The sequence below is a fragment of the Hippoglossus stenolepis genome, chromosome 4 (genome assembly GCF_022539355.2).
Source record: "Hippoglossus stenolepis isolate QCI-W04-F060 chromosome 4, HSTE1.2, whole genome shotgun sequence".
Lineage (NCBI taxonomy): Eukaryota > Metazoa > Chordata > Actinopteri > Pleuronectiformes > Pleuronectidae > Hippoglossus > Hippoglossus stenolepis.
Window position 1 is genome coordinate 11706263 of NC_061486.1, and position 25716 is coordinate 11731978.

Sequence of the window (25716 nt, forward strand, 5' to 3'; positions counted from 1 at the left end):
ATAATCTATAAACATTTAGACTAAAAAAGGCCAATAATCACTGTTTTTACACAGAAATACACTTTCAAGGCATCAATTACAAATATCCAAGCCACGTAGTCCACCTTGGTCCAGAAACTTAGCCTGATACGATCCCACAGTAACAGTTACACAAATTTGAACTGATTGCATTTCCCACAACATATTGATTTTTATGAACCATACATTTTAAAGTGTGCACTGGTTTATAAAAGCATGTGGAAACTCACCTGAGCTGCTGACGGCTCTGTCCAGGTGCCGTTGTGTGTCTGTGTGTGTGTGGCCCCGTCTCCGTCTGGGGCAGGTGCAGATAAAACTCCCACCCCACAGATCCACCCCCACACACACACACACACACACACACACACACACACACAACCCAATTTTACACGCCCACATGCCATATTTCAATCCAGCCGCTCCATTACATATTGACTTGTCTCATAAATGTTGTACTTTGAAGCCAATAAAGAGAAGACCTGTCAACCTTTGGAATCACAGCAACATGCCAATGACTCTGCTGGTGAGAAAACTCACTTCCTGTAGTTTCATCGCCCCAAGACTAACTTATAACCTTGACCGACATTGAAGGGACGTTACTCTGTTGCTTGTGAAATCTGAATTATCCTTAGGTTAAAATGGTCAAACACATACATCCGGCTTTCACTCAGATAAACACAACAAAAAACATTTTGTGTATTCAGACATACTCATATTTATTAATGCTGAAAAAGCACAACAGTTTGCTACACAACAAGTGGTCACGTGTTGAATGATCATAGCATGCGCTTGTACAGCAGTCGTCTTAAAAACAAGTGGACTCAGACCCACGACTGGTGAAAGCCTGACCTGACAGGACTGGTTATTTGTTTCTCTCGCTATGATTTGTCTCACATTAGGCTACTATTAATGTAGTCACATATATATCATGTGTATTTTTTGGGGAGTGTCACCTCTCTGAAACTCTGCACTGCACACATGATCATTCAAAGCATCATGACAATAGAGAGACTCGCTAACAGTTAAAATACACAGACCCTGGCTTCACAGATTTGCGGCAGTAGTGAGTGTGTGTGAGGAAACTAATCATAGTCTGCTGGAGACTGGGTAATCCTGGCGGCGCCGGCGGCGGAGGGGACGTGTGGAAGAGAAGGCAGTGAGACAGCTGTTGCAGGAGCTTCCTCGACTACAGACAATGAAAACGCTGCAGTGGAAGAGGTTGCAAACCATCCCTGTGCTCCAGTCCGAGAGCGGTGGCAGTTGAGATTGTCTGATATAAGGCTCATCACATTTACATGTAGAGAAACACATGCACCCGTGATGCACACAAACACATAGATAAACAGAAGATTCACATGTGCACACTCAAGTGTTCAAACATAGACTCAACACAGATATTTAACTGCATGTTATTCATAAATGATCCGAACTTATATATACTGTATACTTATATATGTGTACTGCTTATATTGTTATTATTATCTAAACTGACAAACATTATCCCTGACAAACTGACAGAAAGTTAATAAACAGCCAAATCGACAAATCCTAAAACCTAAAGGCGATGGAATTACAAAACAAAGAACAGCGGACCACACAACATTTAAAACACTTCTAGGGTTTAAAAGACAATCGTGAGTCTAAGGTGCTACTGGCGAAGACACAGAACTGGAGTGAGTGACGGTCACACGAAGGCGCAGGGACGGACGAGAGAACTGAGGGACTGGCACAGTCACAACGGAGCACAACAGGCTAAAGGTTTGTCTTCAGGGCACAAGGTTAATGTACATATGACGCCTCTAAACGTACACCTCCCTCTCTTATATCTTATCACCAGTTAGAGTTATCACCATTGTTACAGTGGCTTAATATCAAATAAAAGTGGTCATCGTTTCAGAAGGCAGTCTGGTGCCGCAGGCTGTTGCCTCAGTTCTCTGCCGGAGTCTCTTTGGCGGCTGCTGCAGCTGAAAGGTGACAAGAAGGAGGGATTTAGTCGAACTTTGAACTTGCTCACGGTCATGACTTCCTGAATGTCAGCCCTTCTCTCTCCTTTACTGACTCATGTGCATTCACTTGGGGGACCATGCATATCATTTTGTATGCATTCAGCAACTCTTTATCTCAAATAATTTCTACCTTCATATCTTAAAAAAGATTCAGATCTTCATATCTAAAAAAAAAAAAAAATCCAATTAAAAAAATCCCTCCAATACCTTTCAGATCACATTATAAAAAAACAACTTGCAAGGAGTTGACTCTTAAATCTGAGATTAGTAATAAACACCCAATATTTTAACAGATTTATGTTAATACCATTACAAGCCAGAGCTGTTTAGAAGACTGTGTCTTTTGGGGGGGTTCAAGCATGTCAGTGCATCCTTAAACTGATTTGAAAGTGCTGCATGAATGAGCAATATTACCAACTTAATGAATTCTATGTTAGACTCATTCTCAAACCAATTAAAACAGTCCAACATGAGTTGTGTATGTGGGAGTCACTATACTTTGAAGATCTTGATGATGAACTCTTTACACGAAAAGATGGCACCATACTGCGTTATGCTGTTTCATGATATACACCAGGGGTATTCAACTAAAATTTAAAGAGGTCCAGTTAGAGAAAATTTCTTGAAGCAAAGGTCCGGAAGATCATAATGTCTAACTATTTAGTGTGATATATATTTAAGTAGCCTAGTAGTTCTATCAACATCTGCATGTACTAAATACCTGACTGTCAAATCAAATGAATTCAGTACGATTCAAAAACGTTTTGACAATATTTATTATCACGTAACATAGAACTGAACATATATGTATGATTGCAGATATGTATAATGTTCTCTCATTAACTAAATAAAAGTAGGGCTGCATTTCAAAACAAGAGAAAATAAATAAAATGTGAAAATTGTGCATGTTCAAATAAAGGGCTTAACTTCAGAAAAATAAAATAAAGGAGCAAAAGCTTGAATTTGCCTTTTCTGTTTCACATCTTGACTCAAAGTCTCAACCAATTTTACAGATAATAAATCTCAACAAATCTTAACAATTGAACAGTTTTAGAATCACTTTCTTCCCTCTTATATCCCACTCCCCACTTTGTTCGTCTGTTTCTCAACTTTCTCCGTCTCACTCCTGTTTCTCCATTTTTCCGTCTCACTCCTGTTTCTCCACTTTCTCCGTCTCACTCCTGTTTCTCCACTTTCTCCGTCTCACTCCTGTTTCTCCACTTTCTCCGTCTCACTCCTGTTTCTCCACTTTCTCCGTCTCACTCCTGTTTCTCCACTTTCTCCGTCTCACTCCTGTTTCTCTCCCTTTCTCCGTCTCACTCCTCTGTTTCTCTCCCTTTCTCCGTCTCACTCCTGTTTCTCCACTTTCTCCGCTAAATTGGCATAGATACAAACTCCAATGTCCTCCAACACTCGAGAGTCAGTCTCAGCTGTCAATCATTTGTCAGCTGTCAATCATTGTGTTTCACCCTGTTTTTATAGCATCAAATAATTAATCAAAACCAAACTTGCCAGAAAATGAGCAATTAAACAAATATCAGTGTGATAAGAACTGTCGAAAATGACAGAAACCATCTTTGAGAAAAATTAGACCTGTCTATTGAGTTTTTAGTTTGAGTCGTCCCGCCTCCTCCATGTTATTACCTTAACTGCAGCCGGCCACCAGGTGGCGATTGAGACGCTTTGGCTCCACTTTTGGGGACTGCTACTGTTTGAATAGCTCATTTCTTAATATTAAACTTCATCTGCATAATGAGTGACTTGAACAGGTTTAGTTACTTCCCATTCAAAACTCTTGGGAAGGACCACACAAACCAAATCAAACCAAACAGCACACAAATTGTCTGAAACTGATCATGCACTTGATTTTTTCTTTAATTAACAAAGATGCCAACTGTGAGATGTCAGATGTGGAGATGAGGAGAGATTTCAATAAGCTGCATGAGTCTCTGCCGGTTGATTTTTTTAATAACTTTCTTTTTTTTACGAAAACTTGTAATATGCCTTTTGAAAAGGTCAAATTCTACTGTATACAACTCGTATGCTCTCTTTTTCTGTCTCACATACACTGCAGCTCAACATGTGCAAGTAAATCCACATGGAGTGAACGACCCCCTCCCTCCCGTGCAGAGAGTGAAACTCAATTATGGATGTATGTCAGGAGGTGAGCCGGAGGTTAAACTGTACATCTTACCCTTGGAGACAATCAGGTCCTCCTCCTGCGCCTCCTCGTTTCCAGGGGCCCTGAAGAGGATATCAAAATGTTGTCATGGTAACCGAATCATAGGATGACTTACAAAACCAAACCTTGATTCACTGACATACCTGGGTTTCTGGTTGATACTGCAGCGGCACCGCCGACCTGGAGAAATAAGAAATCATTAGCAGTGCCGACCAGGGGTCTAATTAGTGAGATATGATGTCTGTCATCGCTGCTGAGAGTAGGTCAGTGAAACCTGATCATTAAAAAATAATTATCGAGTAAAAATAACCGTATGAAAACAACAAGGTGTAGCAGTAGTCTGTGGAAATTCAATAATGATTCAATTCTTTACCATTAATTATTTTTTATTTGATTGTCACACTTGATTAGACTGAGTGCACGCACACATAATATAAACACACACACACACACACACACACACACACACACACACACACAGAGGTGAACTTACTAAGGATGAGCAGAATGCCCAGTGTGAACAGCACCACTGCAAGTGCCAATCCCCCAATCCTGAGACTCTCATAGTCTACAGAAGAACAGGAGACAAAAGATTTTTTACGATACACCGTTAATGGCAAATACCCTTGAGTGGTGTGTTCCAGAATCAACGATTGCCCTTAACTTACCATAAATAAATGGATTTTCTTCTTTCTCCTTCAGATCTGTAAAATATAACAAACAAATAGAACCAAGGTATTCACATTTTTAAAATGCTGTTCGAAGCACCACTCATTGCTAGCTGTCCTCAGTGTTACCACTTGGAGGCGCCATATTTGCCATAAGTTGGTAAATTCATCCAAATCGGGCTTGAAAACGCTGAACAAAACCAGAGCAAAAAACACAGCTAGTGTTCACAGGTCCAGTCCAGAACCAGTCTTTGCCTCAGTGCCTTAATCACCATGTTTACCATTAACTTAAGTGTTTTGGTTCCCTGATCAAAACCATCATAGTTTGAATGTACTGATATTGTCGGAGGCACAACGATACAAGTGAAGATGTGATCTTTTAAATACAAATCAATATTTCTGCTCCATCAACCCTGGAGTGAGAATTCCTTTGGGAACCGTTTCATCCGGTGACACAAGCAAAAAACCTTTATTCTGAAGTTTGAAATGAAAGATGATGGATCGTGATTTTAAAGTCCTGGAGAAGTACGTTGTTTACCTCCATTCTTCTCCAAGTCTGAACCCCATGCTTCATTTCATTATAATGCCAAACTAAGTGATCAGTTATTTTTGTCATTCAAATATCAACTTTATTCATCTACTTATCGACATTTTGTTAAAAATACATTTAAGTCAAGTTGTTGTTGATGAAAGCAGAGACAGAGATCCTTGAATCAAGAGATTACTACGCCTGAAGACTTCAATTGAATTTAATTCAGTAAAATATACCCCCTCAATTGAAGATGGAAATATAAAAGTAGTATAGTACATGCTACCTGCACACACATTATTCTCAGTCGTACCAAACAACCTCTCTCATCTCTTGAGCACTCAATAGAAGTCTCTCTCTAATCAACCCACAGTTGGTCTGGTAATTCTTCCTCTTAATCCATACATCTGCCACTGTTCGCTGTAGTGGGGAAATCCATAAGGCTTTGATTGGATCTGGACACCAACACACCCGTGCATGTGGCTGCTCTGACTGAGGTGTTACAGATTACATCGAGGCTACTCACCCTGTGCAGTGGGGTCTGCTACAGCTGAGCGGCAGCGGCGAGGGGAGGGGGGGTCAGAGTCGGGAGGTGAAAGGGAAAAACAGAAACACAGGAAATCAGACGGGAGGGAAAATGACTCAAACAAATCTCATCCCTCTGTCTCTTTGTCTATAAATCTATTTATCAGTGGATGTTTTTCCTAACATGAGACCCGGGTGTCATCAAAATATTTGCAGCGCGGCCCAATGTATTTGCAGTGTGTGACAGTGTGAGCCTGTTTGTGCGTCTTACATTCAATCATACAGTGTGAACAGACCTCACACACGCAGGCAGTGACACAGCCGGTCTGTGAAACCCACACATGGAGCCCTGAAGTAGTAATTGATGTTTTTCTCACTAGCCCACACACAGAGTGCCCTTTTCATATTGCATCACTGCCTGCCCCTACACTGCCTCCTCATGGACAGATACTGTGTGTGAGTGTGCGTGTGTGTGTCTGTGTGTCTGTGTGTGTGTGTGTGTTTTACTTGTACCTCTATCTTTGTGAGGACCCGTGTCAGGGGTGTCAGGGTTCGGTGAAGATATGATTGGTGTAAGTGTGGCGGTTTTGTCAATGTTGCACATTGGTCTTTTGGGGGATATTTCATAATGACTGTCCTGTGTCACATACAGCTAAAAACCATAAGAAGGGTGATAGATAAATAAATGAATGAATACTTAACAAATATGCAATAAATGTGTAATAGTATAAGTATACAGAAGTCATATGAGAGAGCTGATATTTGAGAATTAAATAGCAACTGTGGAGGGAGTTAAGGAGATGGGCAGGGGCTTCCTTTGGTAGTTTGTATGGGCATGAAGGGGTTAGGTGGGGGAACAGGCCAGGAGATAAGGGTCAAATGCTCAAGGAGGGGTTATATAACCGTGGTTATATGTTTAAACAAACAATTAAAATGCATGCAAAATAAAAATATGCCTTATGCCAATGAGTGTCCTCCCTAAGACCGCAGAACGAGAATGTTTGTGTGTACGTGTGTGTGTACGTGTGTGTGTGTGTGCTGCTTGAGAATAGGGGGGGCACTTACCAGCCACACAGACCAGAAGTGAGGAGAGGAAGAGCAAAATAGTTTCCATGGCAACTGTTGATAGAGTAATAAAGAGGGAGGATGAGAGAGAATGAAAGAGAAACAGAACAGAAAGTGTGCAGTACTCCACCACACATACGACCCTACGGTTTGGAACAATAACAATGACGGAACACACAACGTCCAGTTTGTATTCACCACACAGACCGCACAGTAATGGACGTCTGAAAAGAGGAAATCACATCACGCAGCACATGGCTCTGACCGAACCCTCGGAGAGCGCCTGCAGATATGGCTCATATCTCGCATAATGATCCATGTTCAGAGTCTGCATACATGTTCTCTTTTCCTGGCAGAGATTACTCCTGCCTCCCTGTGGACACCACACAACCTTGACCCAAATTTATGGTAGGGTTTAATAAAGGGGCTTTTCCTCTAGCGTCACCATGAGGAGGACATTTAAGGTTTTTAGTGGAATCCAACTACATTTAGTACACACACTCACATGTACACGTACACATACAACACATGCAGCATGTTGAAATTGTCATGTAAGCATTCTGTGCATTCTCCCAGGGGCCTGGCATGGCTCCAGTACAATTAATCAACATAGGTATGAACTTTTAAAAAAATTACTTAAAACCAACATAAACCTATCTGCAAAATATCTGATCCCGGGAAATAATGTTTGGCAAATCTCAGTAAATTTACCTGATTTAAACTATGGTATTTCTTCCTTTTATTCAGTGACCTATTTCTTCTCACTGGCTTTCAATCCGAGGTTGATTTTGAGACCTTGATTTCATCTGCAACATTTTAATTCTCACATATGAAGTTTATATTTACAGTTTGATTTGTCAAATGTAAGTTAAGGTCAATGGCACAATGAAAAGTGTTAGTCAAGGACAGGTCACCTCTGCAGTGCAATAAGATAAGAACATTTCAAGAAAGTAAAAATCAAGTAAAAAAGCTGAATATATATTGAAATATCAAATACAACACTATACACATTGGGGAATGCAAGTGTAATCTGTATGTATAAGTATTTGTCTGTATAAGATATTGCACATTTTTCAGAGGTGAGTAAACAAACATGCAGGTGATATCTTATTGTTTTTTCATTTTATTTAGTTTTTCAGCCCTTTGGTGAACTGAGATTGTTTTAAAAGGTCCACATCCTCACATTTATAAAACTCCCACAGCTGTGAAAGGTTTTGCTTTCTCTCTCTCGCTCTCCCTGTCTGTCTGATATGTCAATAAAATAACTGACACTTCCAATGTCGACCTGGCAGCAACAAGTCATCAATCAATATTTTGAAGTGGTCTAATTCCACATCAAATCATCTGAAGTGTCTGATAATTTACGATCAGTCTCCAGGAGGCAAACAAACTCACAGGGTATATTGAGAGGAGTGTTTGGATATAGATCAATACAGGTGTAATGTCTCAGGCCTTCAAGAATCCATTTAGCTTTACCTGTCTTGTTTGAGAGCGCCACCTAGCGTCCGTCTGCCTATGTGCTTTCATTTATTTCCGTCCATCGAACAGACATGCTCTCTGACTGACTGGGTCCATTTATCCTTTTAGATATTTGTCTGTCTTCAGCTGTATCACCGGTGCAGGATATAATGCTGATGACTCCATTATTGTCATTAGCAGAGGGAGCGACTGTAGCATTCCTGCCTAGTTGCTATTTGTATGGTGGTTGATCCTCATATATTTGATTTGTGAGCCGAGCCTTCAGACAGACCTGAGCAACAGATTGCAACCAAGACACTTCTGACACGGGATGACAACTGCAGAACAGACGGTCCATGGCATCCATTAGATTAATGGTACCCTTACAAAGAAAATCAACCCTGTGTGACCTTGGAGAGGGGAAATGATCTTGTTTAATGGACTGTTTCATGCAAGAACAAATTCACAATTTTTGCATCGGCATTTGTTTGTTAGTTAGCAGGATTACGCGAAACCTACAAAACTTTACTTAACATTGCGAGATAGGATGTTTTGAAATATTTTAATTGATTTGTCAAAGAGTAATTCATGGATCTTCTAAATCAGACATGTTTAGGGGACTGGTATTAATGAGTGTTTGTGTGCAACTTGGTGAAGACCTAAATAAAAATCTGGATCTGGTGAATTTAAACGTGGTTTCAGACGTGGGAATGTTGGGCCTTGGCAGAGGTGTGTGCTCTACTGAGTGCACTTCTTTCCCTCTGACTGAAATTAATTTAACATTTATAAATACATTTTCCAGTCAATTTAAAAACCAAGCCCAGCAATGAATGATGAGATGTGACATTACAGTCTATGGAGGCATGTCTGTCACCTCTGCACATCTCGAAAGAGACATCTTTTTTTTTCACGTGAGAGCTGAAGAATGACAGCTGTCATTTAACTCTACTTCACTAATTGTATATCCAGTTCATAGAACTGAAGAGACACTGAGCCAGCAAGTGAAATACAGGAGGCAGGACAATTATTCAGGTAGGTCTTCTCTTTAATATCTTAATTACAGCACCATTGTATATTTGACACTGGATGTTTTGCTTAATAATTCCTTGGCAGTTTTTCAACAGTAAAGTCCTGACCGCGACATAGAACTGTATATATACATATCAGCGCTTGTCTTCCATGTCTGACACCTTGTCTGACACCTTCTCTCTCTTCCCTTTCTTCTCTAAACCCTCCTCTTCATCGTTCAATAATCACGTTCTGCCTGACTGGAGTGCAAACCTCTATATGTCAGGGGATGTGGGGAAAATAGAGAAACGTGGCCAGGTGGAAGGAGATGCCACTTAACTCCACTATAGTGTGTTTTTAAAGATGTGTCGATGTGTCTCCGCTTGCTCCCAATATCCAGAAATTAAGCTAACATACCCCCAATAGTGCTGCCATCGTACGCATTTAGAACCAGAGTCTGTCCGGGAGCGAGCATAGTAAGGAATCGAGGTCCCGCCGATACGCATCCTCGACCAATCACGAGTCAGTCTCAGCTGATAACCATGATGTTTTACCCTGTTTTAAAAGCATTACATAAACTAATTAAAACCAAACTTACTGGAATTTTTTTTACAATTGGACAAATATCAGTGTGATAACAGCAACCTAAAACGACAGAAACCACCATCCAGAAAACGTTTTAGCTTGGTTCATGTCCCATCCGCCAACATGGAGGAGGCAGGATTCATGACCAATACTGCAGCCAGCCACCAGGAGGTGATCAGGACACTTTCACTTCACATTTGGGGAGCTGTCATGTTGTCCATCTTTATATGTATACAGAACTTGTGGATGTGGACCAGATGTGGACAGATGCTAAGCCTTACAATTACTGTTCTCCACAAGAAACAAAAAGTGTTCAATCATAACTGATGTGTTTAAAACTAATAACAGAAAACGTCAGTTGAAATATAATTGTGCATGCAGCATCTATTTTGCCATTTGCAACATATTGCTAGATGTCCTCTGTCACTATATGTAGCTGGAGCAATATGGAATGATGCCGTGGCAGTGAGAGACTAATGGAAGGGCAGAGTGTTGGATGGATGGAGAGAGTTTGACCTTTTGTGGCTCTTCTCCAGTGTAAGACTTGTTAATAGCATAGATATGACAGTAAGTGTTCGGGGTTAAGTGGCTCGTTGGACAACCTCCACTGATTCTGGAGCGAGCAAGAGATAGTCAGGCCAGACTCAAAATACTAAATGCCATTTATACCGCGACACTTATCTCGTTTTAAGGGCAAGGGAAACAGAATGTCTTTATTTATTGACTGTAATCATTGCAGCTTTCGTTTTAGAGTTTTTTTTTCCGATTGAGTCCATAGGGTCTGGTTCCTGTCCAAAGGAGAGATGAGCAGCAGGAGACGATTGATTACAGATTGACTGGGGAGCTGCACTGACTCCGACTTTAAGACCGTTCATGCAGCGTCTGGTGATCGTGGCCCTGACGAACGCCTCAGCTTCACCCCACTCCTTCCTGGACATTTACTAAGCTCACACAGCAACCATCATTACAAGCAACCCAACCCTCAGTGTCCTGGTATCGTGCATAAGTTACCGGAGCCTCCAACCTCAGGCTGTCAGGAAGCTGGAGGTCTCTCCCCTCTGCCACCATAACTTATCCAATCCTCCCCTTCCTCATCCAACAGCACCAGACAAACTTTTTATACTAGCAAACACACGTTCATACCTACACTCAGCACAAGCCACTGCTTTTCATCAGGTTTTGCGTGATGGTCTATATTTGTTCTCATTATAGTTTTGTTGTTGATCTGTGTTTCTTGTTTCTTTTTGTGACCCCTGCCCAGGAGGTTATGTTTTCACCCCTGTCCGTCTGTTTATTGGATGGTTTGTTTGTGAGCAGGATTACACAAAAACCAGTGAATACATTTCCATGAAACTTGGTGGAAGGATGCGGAATGGGTCTGTGAAGAACCCATTAAGGTTTTGTGCAGGAATTTGGTGTGTGTAATTTGATGCAGCTTGATTGGATTTATGTTGTGCCTTGGCAGAGGTAGTGTCATTGTACTTCCTTCCTTTTTTAGAAAGTGCCCCTGTTGCAACCAAGCAGGGGCATGTAACTGACACACCAGTAACAATAAACCAGGGCTCAGTCTTCCAACGAGTATTTTCAGACTTCGCACAAATAAGGGAAAATAATTAGATCACAGCAAAGAATATCACTTTTGTTCGCATTGCAATATGAATCTCTTTTTTTGGGAGGGGGGGGGTATTTTTATCCGTTAGTGGGTCAGTGTCACATGCTTGTCCCGCAAGAATCCTTCAGGGTCTTTGGCAGCGTGCCCCTGCCCTCTGTAACGTAGCAAGAAGTAAGTCAAGCCTTTCCATTCCTAGGCACATGAGCAGAGTCCCCCTCCACCTTACTTCAACTCACACTGTACTACTGTTTGGCAATATCAAGTTCCAGAGCCACACAGGTCCCCATTTATCTGAGAGAGGACAGGAGGAGGGAAGACAGGGTGACTGTAATCTCTTTGAGGAGGACAAGGGAATAGGAGGGAAGGAGGCGGTTTTCTGTGCCGCGGGTACAAGGAAAGGGCAGAAAGGCAGACAAGTGAGAACGGGGGACAGGCAGACAAGGGGAGACATTGTCTGGCAGGAGAATCTACAGGCGAGGGACACGCGGAGGAGACACCATCTGAGGGGAGAAGACAGGGGAAGGGCAGTGTGTTGTGTGATGGTGGCATTTACAGCATAAAATACACAGAGTGTGAGAGAGAAAGGTCAGAGGATGCGGTGAGGCAAATGTGATGAGAAACAGGTAGGCCAAGAAACAACAGAGAGTCAAAGCAATGAGCCGATAAGCAGAGTGCCCAACAGTCTCACCTCTGACATCATATATCTGGCATATGTAACTCGGAAGATCAGAAGATCAGCGTGACGCAAACTGTTGCATAACGCAAACACAGAAAACAACAGTTTCACTGGGAAAATCTGGCAAGGTCATTATGAGTATGCACACAAAATCTATTATGCATGTGATTCTACAGTAGAAGACTGCACCCACCAACCTCTCTAACTGTGTCATTCGTGTGTTCAGGATCCTGTATATGTGTGACGGTAAAATGAAATTAGACATATTAGACATAGTTTTCTCTGGCATCTTGCGCCTGTAAACCCTGAGATGCTGCTCCACCTGTCTGTTTCTCTGCAGGACGATGTGTCTGTGTGGTTGGATCGTTGTGTTTATTACCTAATAATGTGTGTGTCCCTCTTTAAATGCAGGGTTGTAAAGGTGAGGTGAGCTATAATAGGCATGATGGTCCCAATTCTCCCCTTTTCATGCAGGTCTCTCAAACGACCCAAACGCTTCTACTAATATAAATATTGACACAAATCAAAGTCCTGACATCAATTAGAAAAAGATATTTCCTCTTATTCAGCATCAATAAAACATATAGGGCAGATAAATAGGTCGCGCCACAGGTCTCCGTAACCTTTGTGGAAAAAAACAAGTTGGGCCACCTATATCTGCCATCATAATGATGTTAAATCACCATGGCAACAATGCGCGTCGCTCCATAGTGTCCAGTTATCTCTATGGTAACTGTCTCCATCTGAAACATGAAATGGGTGAAGATGACGGGGCTCGCACGAGAACACAGGGACACAGATAAACAGGGGAAGGGGGGGAAGGGGTGTGGCACCGAGCTTTAAACTCAGAATGAGTAGGAGGGAATTCGCTGTCTGATTTACGTCAAACCCCCACACATGCATTGAATAAAAACAGCTCAGCTGAAGGGGGGTGGCCGTGGTAGAATCAGCAGCTTGTTTGCTTTGCGCACAACAAAGAGCGACCTAAATAACGCACCGGTCTCCTCTCCATCATGACGCCCTGGCACTGTCCAGGTACCGCCGCGCACTGCCGGGCTTCAGCCTCGCAACACACACTCTATTGGCGCGATTTGCTTTAACATATGATGGATGACGTCTGCGCATCCATCCACTTTGTGTGCGTCCCTCCACCTGTGGGTCCTCTGATGAAGGGGGCTGGAGAGCGAGCCGCCATCCATCCATCCATCCATCCACCCACCCTCCCATCCATCCATCCGTTCCAGTGGGAGCAAGTAACCATTTGCAATAAAAGCACTGACATCACTCACGACACTTAATGAGGACGCGAACCGGTTGCGCTCGTTTTTACGCATTGATCCATAATTTTTTTTTGCCGCGCATTCAGTGAGGGTTGGAGTGATCACAGCCAGCAGACACACCCTGATGGTACACCAGAGCAGTGATTTAATAACCACACGCGTCGGGAGCGGTGTTCCTGCAAGTTAATGACAGAATATCCAACTGTGCGTAAATATCTCTAACAGCACAAACGTTTGCGTAAAAATAATTTCAGTGAAAATCCCTATTAGCCCAAGGAAATAACTTGTATCCTAAGAAAATCTGCGTTTTGCTTCCCACACATCACCCACCCTGAAAATCATCTACCCTAAAACATCATTATTAATAAGACAACAGTGACATATTGGAACACATGATGAATGCGCCCTTGTCAACTTACCTCCTCGTTTCTCCAGCGGACCGTTTGGCCAACAAACTGATATCCACCCACAGAAAAAAAATCAATCAGCTTGTCTCACAAGGCTCCAGATATTCTCATCTGTCAATATAAAGTGCTCACTTCTCTCATCTGCTTGTCCTGGAAATGAAAAATAGAGATGTGATGGATAACAGAGTGACTCCTGGAGTGACAGTTCAGTCAGTCAGTGCGTTAAACCCTCTGTGGCTCTCTCTTGTTCGCTCCTTCTCCCCCCTTCACACACTCTCTCTCTCACTCTCTCTCACTCTCTCTCTCTCTCTCTCTCTCTCTCTCTCTCACTCTCTCACACACACACACACCAAAGAAGACTCTCTCTCCTGTGTGTGGGTGACTGACGGCCAGGCTTTATTCTGTAATAATTCCACACCATAATAAAGAATTTCCTTCATCTTTATTCTTTTTTTAATGCTCAGTGTTAAAAACTCATTGATCCCATACATTAGACAAATAGACAACATGGCAACTCCACATACATACGACACAGAGAACACACACCCACACAAAATAAACATGACATACAACATAAAAGGAAAACAATTTCTGAAAATAAATTCACAGTGTGAGTGCCAGCCTATTAAAGGCGGGGTCGAGGGTCACACTGCTTTCTTTCTTTTCAAGTGAATTGCATAAAGTGTCAGTTTTTTATTTTAGAATGGTAAACAACAATTAACAAGTAAGAGACAGGAGCTGTGTCCCTGAGGAGGAAGAACACACCTCTACAATCATCGATCATTTTGTAAAGCGTATCATTATCAAACCAGTTTTAGAGATCACAGTACAGTGGACAGCTTCATTGGCACAGAACACGGGGACAGAAGGTCCAGCCACCCTTAGGTTCCACTGAACACGCACTGTAGGTAAACATAAGTATACACTGTATGATGGAGACACCAAGGGACAGGAGGAAAAATGTATGAAGAGAACGGATGTCATTGCATGGATTATGGTGTGTATTGATAATCACGGTCAGGCAGTACACAAGACAGTTGTGTGACGGAGAATGAGTATAGAAAATGGAGAAAGATTGAAGTCCTGTGTTGAGCTTGTGCATTTTGCCGTGTTGCTTCTCCCCAACCCCTTCATCTGTGTGCCTTCCTGTCTACAGCATCTCCTCATCAATTCATTTCCTCCGCCAAGGAGGACACCTTTTCACCCAAGTCCATTGTTTTGCATTAAACTTGGAAGGATGGGACACAGACTAAGAAAGAACCCATTACATTTTGCAGAGAAAGGGGTGAAATTCAGGATATTTCCCCCCACATTGTATAGCATTGGGAGATAGGACGTTTGTTTTACAGATTTTACAAATTTCCAAGGGAATAAATCATGGATCTTGATGCAAAAATTTGGCATATTTAACTGATTGGACTGATTTCTATGGGTGCAATTTCCTGAGGTATGATGGAATTTCAGGGGACTGTTGGGCCTTGGCGGAGGTGTGCCCTCTTCATGCCATTTTAGTTTATTTGCGAGTTAGTCCGTCCATCTCCCTGAGACGACTTCATAGTGCAGGGTTCATCGGTGAAGGGGGGTTGGTGGTTACTACTCCACCCGCAGGAGACAAAGGGACATCACGGCTTCTCTTGCTGTAGGAGGCAAAGCAAGAGTTCAGATGAAAAAAACCTGCAACCTTTAGTTAACCTTATAGTTAATGCTTCATCTTTCGGGTGTCAAACAACACTATTTACTCAATGCTACCACCACTTTTGAATGGAACCATTGTAATGAAGGATGCATCATTAATAGAGAGCATTGCACAGTAAACAGTAGTAGCAGGATAGTGGATTGTGTTGATAACCTGTGAATGTTTGCACTGTTTCTGTATTTCTGACAATTTCTCACATGCCGCCTTCATCTTCTCTTTCCAATTGGTAGATTATGACACACCCACTGATGTTGTCTCAGTTTGCACAAGAAAACCTGCTATTTCTTCCATTCCAGCAGGGAACGGACTTTTCGGGTTTCCAATCAATTCATCTTTGGTCAAATTGCTTCTAACGGTTGAATATGATGTGCGTGAACTGTAAAGTGGAACCCGTTTCATGAGGGTGGAAAAGGGGTATGTTTGCTCCATCCATTCTTACCTGCATCTTGCTATAGATCCAGGGAAGAACACTTTTGACGTTGGTATAAACTCCGGGCTTGTTTTTCTCTCCACAGCCAGACCCCCAACTCGTGATCCCCATCAAGTACCAACGGCTGTCAGACTGACAGACCAGAGGTCCGCCACTGTCGCCCTGGAGAACACGGGTCATTCTTGGTTAAGGAATTCCTGGGTGTTAAAAGCAAACCGCATCTTCTCACTGTATACCTGTCGCTTGACAGTGACTGCTCACCTGACAGGAATCCTTGCCTCCCTCCAGTTTACCAGCACAGAGCATGTTTTTGCTCACTCTGCCTCCATACACACTGGGGCCGTTACACACTTGTCTATCAATGATGTCCACAGTCACTTCCATCAGATCATTAGAGACAGTGCCTGTATTGGGAAAACAATGTGCTCATTGATTGTTTTGACACGGCTCTAAAATATGTAAAAAAAATTGCAGTTTAATGCAGGTGAAATTTTACACTGGGCATAAAAATATGATTATCTGATGAATGTGAATAGGAAGGTGGTCTCAGACTTTTGAACCCCACTGTATATGCACTAGCATGGCAACAGTCAGTCCTGTGTTTCCTCTGTCTGTGGTTTACACGATTAATTGTGTCATTTGACTTCCCTTGTCATTCTGCAGATTACCATGAGACATTACTTTGGTTTTATGTCCATCGTTCTCATTTCCCTATCAGCCTCCTTTTATAGAGGACAGAGACTATTCATGTATCCATGTTCCCTAAAGTGGTCAGAACGTTATTCTGTTGGGTTCTGCTCGCCTGTATTTCTTCTGACTACCTGCCGAAATGCCCAATAGAAATTTGGATCTGTTGCTGTATTTGTTGTTTTGTCTGATAGCATTCTTGTTTGTCAATTGTAATCTTGCCTTTAGATCTAAAGACCCATTTTGGTACTAGATCCAGATTAATATGCGTTAATTTATTTCTCATTGTATCATGTAGTTTAATGATGATAAGAGATGTTAAAAAACATAGTTTCCCCGTTCATTCAGAAAGACACAGGCAAAACTAAATGCATGTTTGCTCTGATCTGGTCGAATTGAACATTCTCTACTGTATACATGCACCTTTTTATATCCGTCTGTCTCTCCACTACAATGAAAGCTTAGGGGATCCAATACAATACACACTTGGTGACTCATTAGTTAAGCTTACCTGATCCTGCCACAGTGGCGCCGAAGCCAGTGGTCCAGCATTTGGTTCCTTGGGGAAATGTCTGGCCAATTGTTGGCAGACAAACTGGTTGAACTTTATCTGGTAAATACAAAAAATAAATAGAATTTAACTTCTGCAAACACACTGGATAACACGTAGACTGAAATGGATGGCACTTTAGACAAATGTAAAGACATTTCTGGAGGTAAGTGTTTAATAACACTGACGCTTGAACCCAGTGAATGGAGTGAATTTGTGACTTACCGCTGAAAACAACTGGAGATTTAAGTTTGATCAGAGCAACATCTAAGTCGTTAGTCTTGTTGTTGTAGTTCTGGTTGAGCAGGATCCTCTTCACATGATAAGACTTAGGCAGACTGTTCAGAGACACCGTTCCAGCATACACTTTCCAGTTCTTCGCTAAGAGAGTCAAAGAGTTGCCTCTGCGACACAGAAAGAGAGTATTTACTGGAAAGCAAATGGTTCATACTGATTTGGACATGGCACTTACATTTTCAGCATTTCAATCTTTGCATTTGAACAATAAAATTCTGCAGTGTGGACTGCATCTAAACAAAAAGAATTACAATATATGAATTCTGCAAGAATAAACAAGATTGTTCCAAGACAACAAGAATCCCACAATGTGGAAAAGATGGCTGGGGCACATGTTCTGTGTCACTCACCTCGGGAAGCAGTGGGCAGCGGTCAGCAAAAAATCCGGGGAGATCAGGACTGCGCCGCAGACGTGGGATTGTCTGAAGTGGAGCGACAACTGCCAAGGCCACTGACCTGTCTTGGCTAAGTTGCCCCCAATGATCTTGGAACTAGACTGCTGCTTACCACAGTCTGGGGAAGACAGACAGTGCATGTTACTGTACCATAACACAGAAAGAGACAAAACGCCCTTGAATTCTGCGCTTCAAATGTATGTTTCTGAACCATTTTGAATTCAAAGTTTATTTCCTGGCATTGAATAAAATCCTAAAAACAGATCAGATTCTACATTAAGAGGATGAAGCAAAACCCGTGTTTTGACTGGAGGTGCATGTCATTGGCACTGTGCGTGTGAAAGACAGACAGAGGGGCAGAGAGAGCTCATGTGTAAATGTGTGTGACACATGACCGTATAGGAACAGATGGAGGCTCCTTACCCACACACTGCAGGGAAACGATCTCCTGGTTTGGACAGGAAGAACTGTGAAATGACACGTTGAGAAAATCATGTTCATTAACATGAGCACATACAGAAGACTTTTATATGTCTCACATTTGATATACGTTATGACATTGAATTTATAATAAATTGAGAGTGGAAGGATAATAGATTAAATGTGAGCTGTGTACGGACCAGGGGAGATTTTGTACCTGACATTCACCAGACTCTGGATAGGCAAAGGTGCTCTTTCGGTCAATTCTAAAGCAATGGACTCCTGAGATTTCATTGCATTGGTGGCATAGTGCCTGAAGAAAGAGACAAGGGTAATTCAACAAAGCATTAGTGATACATTTGCACATATCGATACCATTTTGTTGAAGCAATGCCTGATTGGACCTGGAAACTAATTGTGGCTCTGTCACACTGAGAAACCCCAGAGGGACCTGAAGATAATCAATTCAGCTCGAAACTCACAGCAGCAGGTGGAGGAGAAATTAGATGGATCTCAGTAAATCACAGGTTGGAGATAGAAACCTACATCTCTGCTAAAGCTGCTGTTGAAACCGGGTCTGGCAAAATGAGGAGCTAAATCGCTCCTTCATGGAGGCTGAGCCAGCTCTGACTGATGATGGGGAATGGTAATAAATGTTGTGATGCTGGAGAGCTGATCCAAAATCGTTCTCAGCATTTAATGTAACTTCTCTCTTACATTTCATGGCTGTTGTTTCGCACACTTTAAACCGAGAGAGGAATGGTGATTCCTTACTTTCCGAAACCTAGCTGAGCACAGGTCTGTTGAGCGTAGCTCTGGTCCCAGCCGCTGTAGCACACTGGTAGGAAGCGGCCATCTTGAGATGTTTTGACCAGCAGACGATTGTCCTTACCAAATGCCACTGGTGAAAGACGAGACAGGAGACAAAACACAGAAAACCATTTAGATGGCGTCTCCTCAGAGGCTCATGTCTAACACAATGTGATTGGAATGTGGAATTGTTCTCTTAGCTGCTGCTCCGGCTACTACAACTGCAGTAAAAGTAAAAATAAAAGGTGAAATAAATGAAAGCTTCACTTGACAAATGTAGGCATACTGTTAAAAGTTTGAAAGCTTATTATACCCAATATCAATTCTATGTTTGAGAACTTAAATGAAGATCAACCAGCCTGTTCACTACATTCTTTTGAGTGTCAAGTGTCTTTTCCATCCTTGGTCACCATTTATCCTTAGTCTGGTTCTGATTCGGTCTATTTGTGTGGTGGTGCATACTCACCACAGTTTGTTTCGTCGCTACCCAGTTGACAGTCTTTCTTTCCATCACAATGGACAGTATTGTTGGGGCAGGTGTCGTACTTGGGTAAAGAGTTATCTTCTCCGTAATAATCCTCCTCACCGAACAGGATCGCTGCGGTCGCCAGCCTGGTGCCGTAACGGACTGTTGGGGTAGAATGATTAGATGGTAAGGAGTCTGGGCAGGATCTGTAGATTTACAGTGTGCCGTTATTGTTCTAGTAAATTAATACTAAAGCTTGACATGAATCAAATCAAACTGAATTTAATTCCCTTGAACATAAGAAACAGCCTCAACTAAAAAGAAAAGAAGAATGCTAACAGAGCTCAATGGAAATGAGGAAATCAGAACACCGTTATTATTATTATTAATCTTATTATTATTGTGTATTCTGTTAACACAGTATTTGTTTGTAGGTAAGCTTTGTGTTGTCGAGGCATCACAAGGGCAGAGGCAACATATACTTTGCATGCAGTTACAAGAGTCCAGAATAAATTAAAGCAGTGAATGAATATTAATGACAATGTCCAGTAATCCACATGAATAAAAACAATATACCTCCAAGCCAGGTGGCCAGTGCCAGCAGAGCGAGCACCAGGAAAACTCCCCCTGACCCTCCGTAACACTGGGCATTATTCTCACAGCATCTCCTCCTCTTATGGCTGTGGGCTGGACAGACAAACACACACACAAACACACAGTGACGCACACATTTCTCCATTTGTTTTGCTCGCACACCTGCATCATTGGTATTGTCAGAAAACTGATGAAGCTGTGGTTATCAAGCACGTTTACCTGAGTGTGAGACTTGCGGAACAGTCACAGGTGGTGAATACTGGGCGATGTAATGTGGATGGGTGGGGGGTGTCAGGCCGGGGCCCACCCCGTATGCTACATCGTCGTAGGGCTTGAGGGGGGGCAATGAGTGCACAGTAATAGGGTAGTAAGGAGGAGGGGGTTCGTTCTGTGAGGTAAAGACAGAAAGGACATAAAGGACAGTAAGTAAATCATCGTAAAGATAAAATCATTTTAATATCACACAATATGATTTGAAGTCTTGGTCCATTGGAAATAAGACAGTATGTGACATTTAATAGAAAAGAAACCAGTGACTAGGCAGGCAATGGATAAGGAAGCAAATAGCTGTGGTTGCCAAGACTGAGCAGGTAGCCCATTGTCCTCCATGCAGTCCTGACACAAGTATCAAGTCTGTGTTTAAGTCCACACACAAGCCTCACACACAAAGACACAAATGGTGTTTCCTGGCAACTGTGATTAAAATATCTGGCCTTTTCCATTCTCCGCTCCCAGTAGCCATATCACGTATTCAGACAAAGGACTTAATCAGTGTTTAAATTTGGGACAGGTAGCTTAACATCTGCTAACAGGGGAGACGGAAGGCGACTAAAACTATAGGTTTTGATTGTAAACAGTCTCCAAAGGGATTTTACCCAACGACCTTATAGGTCTATAACAAGTTCCCTTTCAATGACTCATGATAAGGAAACAAACAGGTTAGTCAGATTATTCCTGGTAAAATAATAGCCTCCAATACCAATCATTCCTTTTGTCTCTGTGTATCTTTCTACCATAATGACTAAACATTTATTCCGCATTGTTTCACTCTCCAAACCACCTTCTCTTCCTGCTTCTCTGAATATAGATTTACTGTAAACGAGGATGTAATCACAGAAAATACACCTACAGTAAAGGTAGCTTCCGGTGTTTGTACCGTAAGTGATTAAAGCACAACCAGGTTTTCCTTTTGCTGAGTTAGAGAAAGAAAGATTGATGCTGCTCTCATGTCTGTGTTCAAGGGTTTTTCCTTTAAGTTTGTTTTTAATTAGTCATTTGATGCTAAGAAATCCTGTAGAAACGTCATGGTTGACAGCTGAGACTGATGCATGATTGGGTTGAAGTCTATAAACAGGATTATATTGTGCATTACTACTTGGCCAGGAAATATTCTGAAGTCTCCAGGATACAACAAACATGATATAATGTGTGAAATAGTGAGTTTTAGAAGTGTTGATGGCCAGAGGTCACTGTTGCACAGCTGGGTCCCCTGATTTCAGTTATTATGCTAAACTTAAGCTAACAAGCTGCAAGCACTAACTTTGCATATGACACAGACATGAGAGTGGTGTTAGTTCTTCTCATCTTGTTCTTAGTGAAGAAAGTGAAAAGGCATATTTCTGAACTACTTCTTTCATTTTCAGTAAAATTCAGTGAATACATTTGTGCACGGTTATTACATGTACTCATTACGGTGCAGTGGTTCTGGCACGTTGAATGCAATGACTCAAAAGTTCCTGACAGCTTTTAGTAAGGTGACTAAACTTGTTTGTGCACAAAGTTGCCTTATGACCTACTCGAAGTCAACCAAACCAATACAGAAATGTCAAGTCCTTTCTCTTTTGCTTTTTTATAAATAAAAAGCTTTTAAAGACTTCAAACACACTCGCTTGGAATTTTATGGAGCTTAAAATCCATATGGTCACTTACAGGGTCAGTTTCTGCCACTCTATTTTTAATAAAGTCAAATTAGTCTTGGTGTGCGTGCACCATTGAGCAGTAACCTCGCCAAATCAACCCGACGCACAGAGAAAGCCAAGATTGACTTCCAATCAATCAATTATTGCTTCTCCTTAGCTTTTGGGACCCTTCTTCATTCAGTCTCAACCTTCATAAACGGGGGGGGGAAATACTCTTTCAACAAAATAATGAAAAGGAATAAATCTCTTAAGGTCACACTGAGAGGGCTGTAGGTGGACCCATGACAAAAGGTGTTTCATAACACCTCTTCTATTGCATGCTGATCAGGTTTCAAAACTCACCTATAGGCAGAATGCACCTCACTTAATTAAAGTGAAATGGCCAAGTTGAAATAGGTGGAGGAGAAGATTCATCATATTTCCCACTAGAGTACACATGGATCATATTGCACAGTTTGCCCACTGGCCATTATAGTGGAAAAGTACTCAGAAATTAAAAGATTAGGGCCTCACATGACATCTGAAATGCATTGTTTCACTCTAACAATAACTTTGTTAATACAACATTAAAAAGCTTCCTGACATGAAGGTGGTGTCCCTGTTTGTTTAGTTACTTGTCTACAGTGATAAAAAGAAATCAAGGCAGGCCACTGTGTACAAAACAAAACACCTTTTGTCCTGAGCCTCTGGTTTTGGATAAGGAAATAACATTGTTCCAAGAAATTTCCCCCACCTCTAAAGCTAAAAAACATTTAAACCTCACTTCATTACCTGAATAACACAATGACAATTGGAATTTCATGAAAAGTTGAATCTGGAGATAAATGATGCACTATGACAAAACAGAATTACAGCATTAGGTAACTTACGTGTTACAAAATCTGAAGAGCTACAAGTGTGGCTACAAGCCACAAGTATTAAATGATTACCCAATAGAAACTAAAGAAGGAACCCCTTTATAACACTCTAACAGTATGTGAAGGCAAAAGCTACAGTCAAATTCCCTTTTAATTTGAATAACCTGCAGGCCGGTAAGTATATTTAAACAAGAGAAACCTATATTCAGCCTATAATCCCTGCAGTGAACAGCCACACAGCTTTAAAGACAATACACTGAAACTCAAACAGACCAACCAGAGGATCAGATGAACAGAAGCCAAGTCAGAGTGACAGGAGAGTATTGATTAAGAAGGAAGCTTGATTGTTATTTATAGGAAAACACAAACTGTCAAGAAGAAGAAGGGGTTTTTTTGTTTGAAGAGAAAGAGAAGGAAAAAGAAAGAACCTACCGGGTCACGCTTTGCCATCGGACTCAGGGCAACAGAGGAGTGGAGAGTGCAGGTGACAACAGATAGGTGAATCCTTTTTCACATCCAGGCGCTTCGTCGCGGAGCAGTGGTCAGACCATGGTGACGCCACATTAAAAACACCTTGATTCTTCTCCCTCTATTCTTCTTCTGTCCTTTCTACCTGTGTTTGTCACTGACCTTCATCTATGCAACAGGTAGGCCTGCCTGCCCCTCTAACACCTCCCACTTCTAGCCTCCATCATTCTCTCAACCCCTTCATTCTTTTCATCACAGAGACGGGTGTGTCCTGTGCACCAGTTTCCCCCCTGCCAGACCTGTTTGGTGGCAGCCGGAGACCGTCAGCGCTCGTTTCACAGTATGGAGCTCCATTACGGTTCATATGACACCAGCTGAGGGGGACTGGACCAAAAAAGGCCTGTCCTTTACAGAAAATGACAGGAACTTGTTTTAAAATGCTGCTATTGATTGATTTTCACGATACAAGGAAATGTTTACTTATTTCAGTTTAATCCAGGATGTGTCATCTGTAAACTTTGCACCTAAATATGCTTGTTGACTTGAAGTGCTGGGGGAATAACACGGCTCTGTTATTGAAACCTAGAAATAAAGCTATGCACAAATAGATGGTTCTGTTCTAGTGCCCTTTTACCTGCTGTCTGGCAAACAAATAAAACCTCTGATGTGAGGCTATAATCTCTGCACTGAACAGCCCTTGGCAGCCTTCTGGAGGACATAGATTTACAGATAACACAATACACTGAAACTCAAACAGAACCAGCAGAAACTGGATATAAAAGGTCAAGAAAGGTGGCAATGATTGTTTTTTTTGACAATGGTGTAGTTTTGGGAACTTTTGGAGCAAAAATCATTTCATCTGATTGTCAAAAGACCACATGATGATGTTGCGCAATGTCTGGTGAATATATAATATACTCAAGAAACGATAATATAATAATGTTACTATATGAATACGTATAGATATAGAGCACTGTGGTGGCCTCATGGTCTACGATGCATACAATACTATCCCAGAATTTAACTAGACTGAGAGAACCTTTGTTTCATGCCCCCCCCCTCTCGCCATGTTTTGTCACAACTCTATACTATTACATAAATAAAGTTAAAATGCTTAGCATATAACAATAATTTGTTAGGGCAGATAGAGCAACATCAACACATAATGTTAGAGCCTAGTATATGACTACTGCAGGTCTGTATCAACATTAATGGTGTTAAACCATAAACTCTAAACTTTATGAGGCTCTATCTAAATGTTGCCATTACTCAGATACTGCATGATGGATTTAGATTATCAGACGACTAGAGACTCACCGTGAGCAGACCCTCTACCACCACTAGAGGGGGATATTATGTAGAGTCTGCATCCAATGTGTATCTAGTCACTGCAGGGAACTCCCCTGGAACCAAATGACTCAAGAGGAAAAATCCCTCCCCTGAATAAACACAAGCAGTAGAGCGGCCACTTTTCACATCCACTCCGTGCTTCCCTATTCATATGCGAGACAGAAACCAAAAGATGAGAGTAGCAACAACGTTTGCATTCAGCAGGAACAAAAACTCAAAAGTCACATGAGAAGAAGAAGTGTGAAACAAAAGGGGGAATTAATGTGACATATTTGGCTGTAATTAAAGAGAAAGTGCTTTTTCAGAAACATATTGATATTCCTTCCAAAGCTAAACAGATACATTTAACTTCTTAGAAAAGTCAACATCTCAATAATACAGGTCAGTTGTTGCCAAAGTACATGTGTGGGTTCAATTATAAAGATCAAATTAACATGATAACAGTAATTGCTCTTTTCATGACGAAACAAATGTCACACAAAGGAGGTAAACATTGCACCTAGTTATTAGAACAGTTCCTGGGGAAAACAGCGGCAGAACTGAAGAGACTGATTCAATAATGACTGGCCCTCTAGTTTTAACCAACCAAACGTCGGGCCCATATCCCTCTAATCCTTGCCTCCCTTCATTGGCTGCCAGTTAAATTGAGGATTGATTTTAAGATTCTTATATTAACATTTAAAGCTCAGCACGGTCTGGCCTCCATTTATGCTCCAAGCTGTAATCTAAGATCTTCCAAAACTTGATAGCAGTTCCTA

General features: G+C 41.7%; 2 protein-coding genes across 2 annotated transcripts; both read right to left on the reverse strand.

Moving 5' to 3' along the window:
* Positions 1-708: 708 nt before the first annotated feature.
* Positions 709-14334, reverse strand: fxyd6 (FXYD domain containing ion transport regulator 6). Its single transcript, XM_035154740.2, has 8 exons — positions 14032-14334; positions 6994-7047; positions 5930-5953; positions 4875-4910; positions 4700-4774; positions 4350-4386; positions 4219-4268; positions 709-1982 (listed from the first exon to the last, which is right to left on the reverse strand). Exons 2-8 carry the CDS (start codon positions 7040-7042, stop codon positions 1945-1947), a joined length of 309 nt encoding a protein of 102 aa, XP_035010631.1. The 5' UTR covers positions 7043-7047; positions 14032-14334; the 3' UTR covers positions 709-1944.
* Positions 14335-14446: 112 nt separating this feature from the next.
* On the reverse strand, positions 14447-23875 carry tmprss13a (transmembrane serine protease 13a). The gene is made up of 13 exons (XM_035155242.2): positions 23573-23875; positions 20584-20752; positions 20347-20457; positions 19771-19932; positions 19269-19395; positions 18712-18807; positions 18498-18541; positions 18030-18192; positions 17608-17786; positions 17344-17442; positions 16407-16549; positions 16155-16307; positions 14447-15656 (listed from the first exon to the last, which is right to left on the reverse strand). Exons 1-13 carry the CDS (start codon positions 23588-23590, stop codon positions 15642-15644), a joined length of 1479 nt encoding a protein of 492 aa, XP_035011133.1. The 5' UTR covers positions 23591-23875; the 3' UTR covers positions 14447-15641.
* Positions 23876-25716: the final 1841 nt, after the last annotated feature.

Excerpts from the sequence above, each read along its gene's own strand:
- tmprss13a (XM_035155242.2), bottom strand. Across the intron at positions 19,396-19,770 it reads TAGCGACGAAACAAACTGTG|TGGCATTTGGTAAGGACAAT; the intron begins GTGAGTATGCAC and ends GTCTTTCACCAG. Across the intron at positions 17,787-18,029 it reads GCTGCCCACTGCTTCCCGAG|AGGCAACTCTTTGACTCTCT; the intron begins GTGAGTGACACA and ends TCTGTGTCGCAG.
- fxyd6 (XM_035154740.2), bottom strand. The coding sequence starts at position 7,042 with ATGGAAACTATTTTGCTCTTCCTCTCCTCACTTCTGGTCTGTGTGGCT. Across the intron at positions 5,954-6,993 it reads ACTTCTGGTCTGTGTGGCTG|CTGTAGCAGACCCCACTGCA; the intron begins GTAAGTGCCCCC and ends GCTGCCGCTCAG. Across the intron at positions 4,911-5,929 it reads AGCAGACCCCACTGCACAGG|ATCTGAAGGAGAAAGAAGAA; the intron begins GTGAGTAGCCTC and ends TATATTTTACAG.